This window comes from Epinephelus moara, chromosome 13 (assembly GCF_006386435.1).
Source record: "Epinephelus moara isolate mb chromosome 13, YSFRI_EMoa_1.0, whole genome shotgun sequence".
Taxonomy (NCBI): domain Eukaryota; kingdom Metazoa; phylum Chordata; class Actinopteri; order Perciformes; family Serranidae; genus Epinephelus; species Epinephelus moara.
The window spans coordinates 14,584,606-14,594,234 of NC_065518.1; the positions used below are offsets into that span (position 1 = coordinate 14,584,606).

Genomic DNA, 9,629 nt, shown 5'->3' on the forward strand with positions numbered 1-9,629 from the left:
CAATGTTGTCAACTCTTCTCAAGGGAAAAAAGCTGATCTGGTCTGCTGGTGATTAAGCAAAAGATGTGTGCAGCACTTCCTTCAGCTCCAGTTGGTTTCAGCAGTGTCTCTTTGTTGTTAAATACATTGCAACTTAAGAATTGCAATGACCTTTTCTGGCCACGGTGAAACAATATGAGATATAAAAACCTCTATATGTCACAATGTATTGTGTCAAAGCAAGACTTTGAGGCTGTATAGACACAGCTTTGCTATAGCCAATGTTGCTGTGGTAACATTTACTTAAAAGCACTTTAACTGAGAAGGACAAACGTCGTGTGTTTTGCAGGTATTTCATCAGCAACCAAAGTATTGGATATATTAAAACTTTGACCGGAGCATAAATGTCTGAACAAATTTTTACAGCTGTCCATCCAATAGTTGTCAAGACATTTCACTCAGAACCACAAATCTCAACCTGGTTAACATATTCTTGGTCAGTGGCAGTACACAGGTCAGCTGTTTGGAAATACAGACATGAACAGCAGTTCTTGGGTGAAAGTCTGGTGTTTGAATCATTACTTGCCCTCTCTGCTATGGGATGCCATTTTCTGCTTCCATCATGGAGTTGGCCTCATTGTTGAGTGGAATGTAGTCACTAGCATTTAGCATCTAATGTGTTTGTGTTTGACTGGAAATCAAAACCTAACTGCACTTGTTGCACTTGTCCTTATGTGATTAACTATGATCTAACTCGTCGGTGAAGATTCTCAGTCATCCAGGTCATGGTAATCGTAAGTGCTTTATCGGATGAGAGGCGAAACGTCTTCAAGAAACGCAAGCAAGTCCAGTTGCCTACGATAAAGCACTTACGGATATGAGCTACAGTAACTCGCAAGCTGGGACCATGTATTCGTCAAACCTTACAGTTTTATCTTGTAGTAACGACGTAAGGAAAATGACATGCAAAGACATGCAGGTTAATTAGTGATTCTAAATTGCCTCATGTAAATGGTGTGAATGTGAGTGTGAATGGTTGTCTGTCTCTATGTGTCAGCCCTGTGATAGTCTGGCGACCTGTCCAGGGTGCACCCTGCCTCTTGCCCAATGTCAGCTGGGATAGGCTCCAGCTCCCCAGCAACCCCTTAAAGAATAAGGGAAATGACCATTACACCACTGTGCCTTGGTGCGTTGGTATCTGACACCGAGGGCCACTGACTAAGCATCTGTATTTAATGAGTTAGGAGTGAGACGGGGTTGACCTCATGGTGGCGTTTGACAAAAAAGCCCTTTTTAGACTGTAGTTGTGCAAATTTGCAGGAAAGCTCAATCAGTCTTCTTTCAGCATTGGCAGTATAAACTTCTGTTTATACAGAATGCACCTTTTTCGGGGCAATAGGGGGCGTGAGCAAGTAACAAAACATGTAGCTCAGCGTGTGACGTAAACAGTGACGTGGGAGGGAAGCTGCGGCTGGTCAGTCCTTCGGTGATTCTCTTGTAAGACGGCCCGTTCTTCACCGTCCACGACATCTGATGGTTAATGGCGTCTTCATTTGCGAGGGCAAGGAGGGCGCGCAATTCCTTGTCTCCCCAGTTGCTCATCTTTACAGTGTCTGTCAGGTTTGTGTTTCCCTCTTGCTACTAGCTGCTCACTAATTCCTGCTATCAGCTGTTTCCTGTTTATCCATCGCCAGTGGGTTGCATGTGCGGCGTCATCAACAGCTCCTCCCACAAGTCTTCAACAGCCCCTCCTGTTGCGGAAGGCCGTCTTGGTCTTTTTAAACTAAAAGGGTTGCGCCAATATGTCTACCCTACGAGGTGGAAAATTGGGCACCTCCGATCAACTCGCCAATCCGGCTCTGTGTGTCTAAATGCTCACAGCTTGCCGGCAAAACGGCCCAACAATCACGGTAAATCTGGCAGTGTAAAAGGGGCTGAAGTCACCAACGTCGTCAGGATGGATCATCTGGAACCCATAAATGTCTGGACAAATTTTCCAGTGTGGCGACACATAGCATGATAGGAAAAACTGATTAAGCATTTTTAGCTTTGTTACCACCAAACTCCCCAAAACCTGAAATTATTTTTTGCACACATGAAGCCACATGAACATATCGTTTAAGTTTTATTTCCCTGCAAACAGGTTACACTTGTTTAACTTGTCCCTCTGCTTTTCTCAGCTTGACAACATGATCCTCCAGACAAGTGATACAGTAATGCAACATCATCCACAGTATCATGTATCCTGCCTATTGTACATTGTATTATTTAAGTGCAAATGTAATCTGGAGAACTCCTTTCATTAGATTGGCTCGTGTTTCTAAGAAACATCTATGCAGCAAATATGCTTAAGAAAACCTGTAGTATATGAAGAGACCAGTAAACAAGGGAACCAGTCCGTTCTCGTAGTAAGAAAACTATAATGGAGTTACCACTACAGAGTAAGTCAGGGAACTTTAAGCACTCTCTGTGTGCTTAAGTGGCTGATCTTGAAGATTATTTTGAGCTTCCGTGTGGATTTCAAGGACCTCCGAATCTCCAATCCTCTCTGCAAAAGAAAATTCAAGTAGCCATACAACGCCAGTAATTTGCAATAGGTCTATCTTTTGTATGGTGTCTGTTGTGCGTGAGGAGCTTACACAAGTGTGAGAATACTCTGATTTTCTTGATTTCAAGGAAACATAAAGCCTTCTATACCAAAGACTGTTTCCATGAGAGGCATCCTTTCACCTATGTTAAGCATACTTTCACTGAAGAATACAGAAAACTACGGTACACTCTGAAGCTGTGCAAAATCACCACTGTGACTGTGGTGTCCTTTTGTCCCCTCTAGTGTATTACTTTAAATAACGTAATAATACCATTGTGGAAACAGAACAATCAAATGCATTAGCATGTAGGAAAGATCAGTACAATTTCTGTGGAGGAAAAGAAATACATTTCAAATACATTTAAAAGGACTTCAGTAACTTCCAGGAATTCCTGCTGTGCCGTGAAAATGTGTCTTGGTTGATATATACTGTATAGGAAGAGAGATGTCATTAAGACTGAGAAAAGAAGTACATTAAATTACCTGGTTTGTCAGCGCTGAAAGCTCGATTCACTTCGCATGAGCTGTGGAGGTTAATAATAATAATAAACACCGTTAATAACATGGAGCTTTAAGATTTTAACAGAAGAATGGATTCAAATCAAAGAGTTCTTCCTGACCTCGCTCTCTGTGGTTTTCTCCAAGACAGGTCAGATGATGCACGGTACAACGATGGGGATGCGCCAGGATTAAGAGCCTGAAGCTGCTGGAGGCTCTGCTGCTGATGACCCGAGAGGTCAACACCATCCAGAGCTTGTTTGATCATCCCCATCACCAGGTCTTTCTCTGCGGGTGCATCACATCACACATTACCAGGAAAAAACAGCTCAGTGATTCTTTTCATCAGCAGAGAAATTACACGCTCTTTCAGTGGTTAATTTAATGAACTGTATTAACTGATGAATAGAAACTTAATAGAGATGATCATTTGCAAAGATTAAGGCCCTTGCGATAAATCCTTAACTAATTTTTCAATAGCAGAATTTAAATGAAAATTTGGTGAACTACTTTATAAATTGATTTAAATTGAATCACCTAAAGGTCGACTCCATCTCCATCCTAATGAGGATTTTTCTAATAGAAATACCCACTCAGCAGTTAACAGCAAGCACTTACATTTAGTTTAGAGTGCTGATAACAGTTATTACTGAAAAGGTTAGTTCAGATTTTTTACAAGCAGGGCTGTATGTGGTTCTTACTGTATCCACAGTCAGTCAGTGTATAATCACCAGTCTGTGGTGTTTGGTATGCTCTCAGCTGAGGCTGGAGGACAGGCACAGAAGATAAGCAGTGTACTGCTACGGAGATGCACCAGGATTACCAGACACCTTTGACAAATACAATAATTTTACCTCGCAGAACACGGCGACTTTTAAGGTGGAATGTTTACTTATAATGTTACTCAGTGCATGAGATGACGACATGAATCCATCAGCACACCTTAAATTTTGTGACAACATTGAAAATTGGTTTAGTGTTTTAGGATGACATACACTTTTAGTAATGAATGGATCTTTCGACCGGATTATGTGAACTGCATATATTCTAATCCTCACTTGGCGAAACGAAAGTGTAGTGGAGCGTTGTTCCTGTGTGCTCCAGCAACACTAAACCCCTGAGCTTGCCTGAGAAGGACTAAATACAAAAACCCGCTTTTTTTAAATATCCCATGGAGAGAGACTCTCACTGCAGCCTGTTTTATTTTGTTGTGAAAATGTCGGCGTGCAGCCAGAGTCTAGGTACCATGTCCGAAGGATTACTTTTGGTTCCAAAAGATGCCATGCCTAAAGTTTTTTATGGAAACATTTACTGCCGCCCCGACTGGTTAATTTGTTTGTACTATTGTGTAATTTCTGGATTTTAACTAACCAGAACTAACATGGTGTCCAGCAGTACATTGCTTAGCATCTGTGCCAGTAAGGCGATTAGAGGAATAGAGCTGATTTAGAAGATCAGTAACATGCAATTCTTGTCCAAGTTCTTGGTTTGTGTTCTCACGGCAGCATTTACAAGCGGACCAGATCAAATGCCTTGTGTGAGAAAGCTGCTCTTTATTGGTCAGAATTTCCATGTGGGAAAAATCCAGGAAGTAAACCAAACGTTGAAGAAGAGTACACTTGCAAAATAAATGTGACACTTTCTAATGTCACAATGGAGGGACAACTACGCAGGTTGATTTTAGCGCTGCTCATCGTGGACTATATTGCTGTCATTGTTCATTTTAGTCAAACCATACAGTTTGAAAACGAGGCGCGGCTCCAACTAGAAAACAATGTTTTGATGCATTGGATGTGCTGAATGTGCATATTAAGGCAGTACAGGAGGAGGTGCACATTAATAATCCTCCAGGACTGTAACATGCTCATGTTTAACACAAACAATGTGTCATGTGACTGCAGTTGGTTCAGATCGAGGTCGGAACACGTTCTCACCACAAACGAACTGCACCAGAGTTCATTTGTAACCGGAGCGAGACCACCTCTTCAAGAAGGTCTCGGTCCAGTTGTTTTGGTGCACACCTGAGTGTGACTGCTGTGTTCGCAGCTGCCCAAATGAACTGCACTTAGGGGGTAAACAAATTTGAGTTTGATTGGACCGAGCCAAACAGGGCAGGTGTGAAAGCACTCTTAGTTTCTCTGCACATACAACATGGCACGATCTGCAGAATGATGTCAAGCTTCAAGATATGGTGACCTTGAATGAGTGAAGTCTACTGAGTCCAGGCTATCTATCTGCAGCTGTGTTGTCTTATCATTTTATGTTACTGAAATCCATGTGCTTTTATGTAATTTTTATTGTTGTCACGGGACCAACCTGGGACCGTATTCACAAAGCTTCCGAGTACAAAGAGTTGCTCCTAGTGATAAGATTCTAAGAAAATTCTTAGAGTTATAATGTTGCCTAAGAATTTCCCCTTAAAGTTAAAACTAGGTCCTGGTAAAGATGAAGAACCCTTAAGAGAGCTCCTGAGGTGAAAAACTGTCAGGAGCAGGGTGTAGGACTTTTAAGAGGCTTTCAAGGTTCTTAGGCAGAGGAGAAATGGCAGACAGACAGAGGTCAGAGAAATATTCTCCAAACACTGGATGACAGCGAGTTAATAAAATGCTAGAGTAGATGTTGCCATGGTCATGTTTGTGGTCGATCTCATTAAAGATACACACACATTTTCCACCCAGTGCAATAACACTGTAATGCCAGAAATTAAATGATCACAACACAAAGAAGATGAGAAAAAAACAGTGCTGCTGTGATTACCTGAGTCTCTCTCAACCTGCCACCAGCAGAGAGATCTCACTTTCAGTCTCATATTGTGATGCAGTTCATTTCCTTCAGCCTCAGGGACAACCAATTACATCTGTTAAAAGAATGCATCACACCTAGCAACAGGGTCAACTACGCCCCCTCACTACGGTAAAAGTTTCTGTCTCTTCCTTGCTCAGAGTTGCTCTGAGAACCTTCCTAGATCACTCTTAGGCTAGATCTCCTGACTTAATTCTTTTAGGCTAAGTTAGGAGCTCTCTGTGAGTCAGAGTGTTTGTGAATACAACTCCTGGTTAAAGAAAAGCTTAAAATCTATATATAAATTTTCAAAGATGGCTTGTCTTAGTCCTGAAGAGGCAGATTAAGTGGACTAGGGGGTGTATATGAAGCAACAGCAACCATTCAGAAACCCACACTTTAAAGGGGGGCTTGTGTAAATAGATTTTGACGCTAAAACATACAAACATGCAACCAAAGTTCTGGAGCTTGACCACAAAAAGTCAGGATATTAAATTTCAATTCAGTAAATGAATTAATAAATAAAATATCTCTTATAATTCGCCAAACTTCGATGTACGAAATGAAACACAGATATGAAAATAGAGTTTGTCAAATGAATTGATTGTTGACGAGATTGGGAACTTGTGTCACCATAGAAACTGCAACCTATTTATATCCTAACACTACGCACTGATGTGTCAGAAGTACTGATGGTATCAAATTGGCATTTAATACCTATAAGATGATTTTCAGCATCTCTAAAGCACTGAAGGGTACACAAGCGTGTGACTCAGGCCACATGTTTCCGGCATCACGTCAAGGCTGCACCCCCTTTTAGGGGAGAGAAATGTGCTTCCACACGAGGAGCGAGAAAGAAAAATGCTGAAAAGCTGTTGTGTACTGTCAGTTTGCATTAGCTTGAGTGAGAGGCCGCTGCATTAACGCTACAATCTGAAATCTGGAACTCTGATACTCCAATCCGGTGCTGCTGCTGAAACATGCAGGCCACCCTCTTTACACGGCCTCGTCCATTTCCTTGTTTCACTTTGACAACAAACTGAAAGGTGACATAGTAACTGGGTAGCGAAGCTTGAAACACCATTTCCAGTACTCCGAACCTGACCTGAACATCATTTGTAAATATTTGTGCGAACCCAGACTGTCAGGTCCTGTTGGTTGCAGGTCAGGTATCCACAAGGGATGGGCAAGAGTACTCAATTTTGACGTCAGTATTTGCTGAAGGTATAGAGTAAAGGTGGCCAAATAAAAATCATGAGAGTAGAGCTGCAGGAGTGTGAGCTCTGCGCTGGGGAACAGTTGGTGCGAGTCCGACCACACAGTGTGCACATCAGCTGGGTTAACTGTTGGCATCACATGGCTAATGTTACCTCATGGTTATTAACGGGTTCAACGGCAGAGTCGAGCCGTTTTGGTGTCATTATGTGTTTCTTGGTATCGTTAAACGGCTCAGTGTTGGTTGTTAGCTGCTGCTGCTGTGTTAGCTTGTTCTGCAGGAGGTAAGCAGCTTCGGCCACCAGAGACGATCCTATAGGGTTCTCTCTAACCTACGTAATGGCAGGGACAGAAAGTTTGCTGATTTTTCTCATGTTAATTTTATGTTTATTTTTTAATAGGTTTATTGAAGCCTGGGAATAAAGGAATTAAAAAGTGTACTTGTTTCCCGTTTTAAGTCAATTTACATTCCTATTCTTACCTTAGGTTTTTTGTAGATTTGTTTTGGCAAATAACAGAGTACTTTATGATAATTTAATGTCATCACTCGAATATGGAAGTCACTCAGAATGCCCACCCTGAGTATCCACACTTCATTGTTCACACTATTTATAAAGAAAACTCAGTTTCTATTTGCAATGAAGAACCATTTTACCTCTTTGGCCTGCAAGCAGGAGCCACTGCTGGACTGCAGACAGGGAGTCTGTCTGCAGGATCTGACACAGTAGCTCAAACACCTGATAACAGAGCAGCAGGTCAGTCACAACATTAGCAGATAACATCAATTTATATTAAAGTTACGAGTGAATTTCACAAGTTGCCTGGTGACAGAGCGGCGCTGGGGACTGTTTTTCAACACCTCCATGCAAAAGCTGTCTGCTCAAAAGAGTTATCTCTGATACTGGAAATGTCCCTTTAATCGTCTGCTAACTTTTCTTCCCTGCAGTAAAATATTACATGGCTGTGCACCAGTTTAAGACTATAATACTCTGGGAAGATGTAACAATCAGTAGAGGAGTATTTTCACCATAACTTCTTGATCGTGGAAGGGCTGAGGATGCATCAGACGCTGGGAGTAGGATCTGCGTTGGTAAGAGTTTGAGGATGGAGGGATGATTCTTCCAGTTTGAGCTGAGTATTGGGTCTGTCGGCGGACAAACTCTTCCTCAGGTTGGACCTGGAACACAATCTTCACTTTAAAATATGTCCCAGTATAATCTTTTCTTAAGTAAGCTGTGTGAACCAGAAACATAAATTAACAAAACACGGCAAAATCTAAAACATTTGATTGGTTGAGCTTGTTGAGGAACATGGGAAGAGGTGCCAAAATAGGATGAAGCACACAGTGTGGAACACATGGACTGTATTAAATAATGTACATAACCACTGTGACACCACCCATTGGTTTGTAGACTCCCATTTGAAGCCACACGTTTGGCATTTCGACAGTTGCCACCTTCGATTGATTGTCTTCGATTAATCAGATGTGATTATATTTGTGATTTTATTTGGACAAATTTAAATTCATCTCCGTACAGTTGTCATGAGTGGGAAAATTAGCTATGGAGACCAAAAACATTTTCATACCAGGCTGTAAACATGTTTATTTCTGCTGTAAAGTTTGGCATTTTAACATGGTGGTCTTTGGGAATTGAGTCAAAAGTTTGGTCTCATTTTGAACCGGAGCATCTGCAGATTATTTCTGTACTAGATATGTTATCATCCACTATCAAGCACAATATGAGACGAATTAGTCCGTGTTTATTGTTATCTTTGCTGCCATCCTGACTCTAACCCCCAAATTCCACCAGATGCGTGTGGGTTGCATCCGCGCTCTGGAACGGCAGTGGAGCCGATACGTTTCAATTCTAGTCAATGTGTGTGCTTCCACCGGCTGCAGCTGTGCTGCGTTCCGGCTCCGTAACAGCTACGGCGCTCCGGAGCCCTCCGCAACAGATGCACAGGACTTCTATTTTTGCCAGATGCCGGAGCACAACGCAGCAGGCAGGAAGTCATGCACAGAAACAAAATAAAACATCCGGTTAATTTTCAAAATAAAATACACAGTGTTCACGCGGATCATATTTCCCTGCTCTACACCTTGAAAACGTTATAATGGGCAGAGGCAGGCCTGAAGTCAACAGGTCAGAGGTTTTCAGACGTCATTTCACCCCGTGGACACCATGGACGAGGAGCTGTTAATCATGGAGGTGCACCAAGATGTCTTCCTACTACTCCTCTGGTTTTGTGGTTCTGTTTATAGAAACTACATCTTGTTATATCATGCGATTATGCGTGAATTCGCAAGATCCTCATGACTCCCACTGTCTGGCGGAGCTGCACCGGTCCGCCATGACTCCCACTGTCTGGCGGAGCTGCACCGGTCCGCACAGCGAACGCAGCCGGTGGGTGTTGACGGGGGTCCATGTCGTTGGTCCGACAGCCCATTGGTCCGACATCCCATTAGTCCGACGGTCCGCGGTGCTGAACGGCTCCCGGCGGGCGTATTTCTGCCTTGATGGTGCGCCGCGACCGGCTCTGGGTCAGCTGGGAAAGGCTTGAGGCG

The 9,629-nt window shown here is 42.6% G+C and overlaps 1 protein-coding gene across 1 annotated transcript in view; it reads right to left on the reverse strand.

The window, feature by feature from the left end:
• Positions 1-2,093: 2,093 nt before the first annotated feature.
• The window catches only part of tbata (thymus, brain and testes associated), a 16,020-nt gene continuing 8,484 nt past the window's right edge, over positions 2,094-9,629 (reverse strand). Inside the window, exons 5-9 of the mRNA XM_050059668.1 lie at positions 8,091-8,240; positions 7,719-7,800; positions 3,190-3,355; positions 3,053-3,093; positions 2,094-2,527 (exon numbers count right to left, since the gene is read on the reverse strand). Of these exons, the coding sequence (XP_049915625.1) occupies positions 2,436-2,527; positions 3,053-3,093; positions 3,190-3,355; positions 7,719-7,800; positions 8,091-8,240 (531 nt within the window). The 3' untranslated portion in view covers positions 2,094-2,435. The remainder of the gene's footprint in view (positions 2,528-3,052; positions 3,094-3,189; positions 3,356-7,718; positions 7,801-8,090; positions 8,241-9,629) is intronic.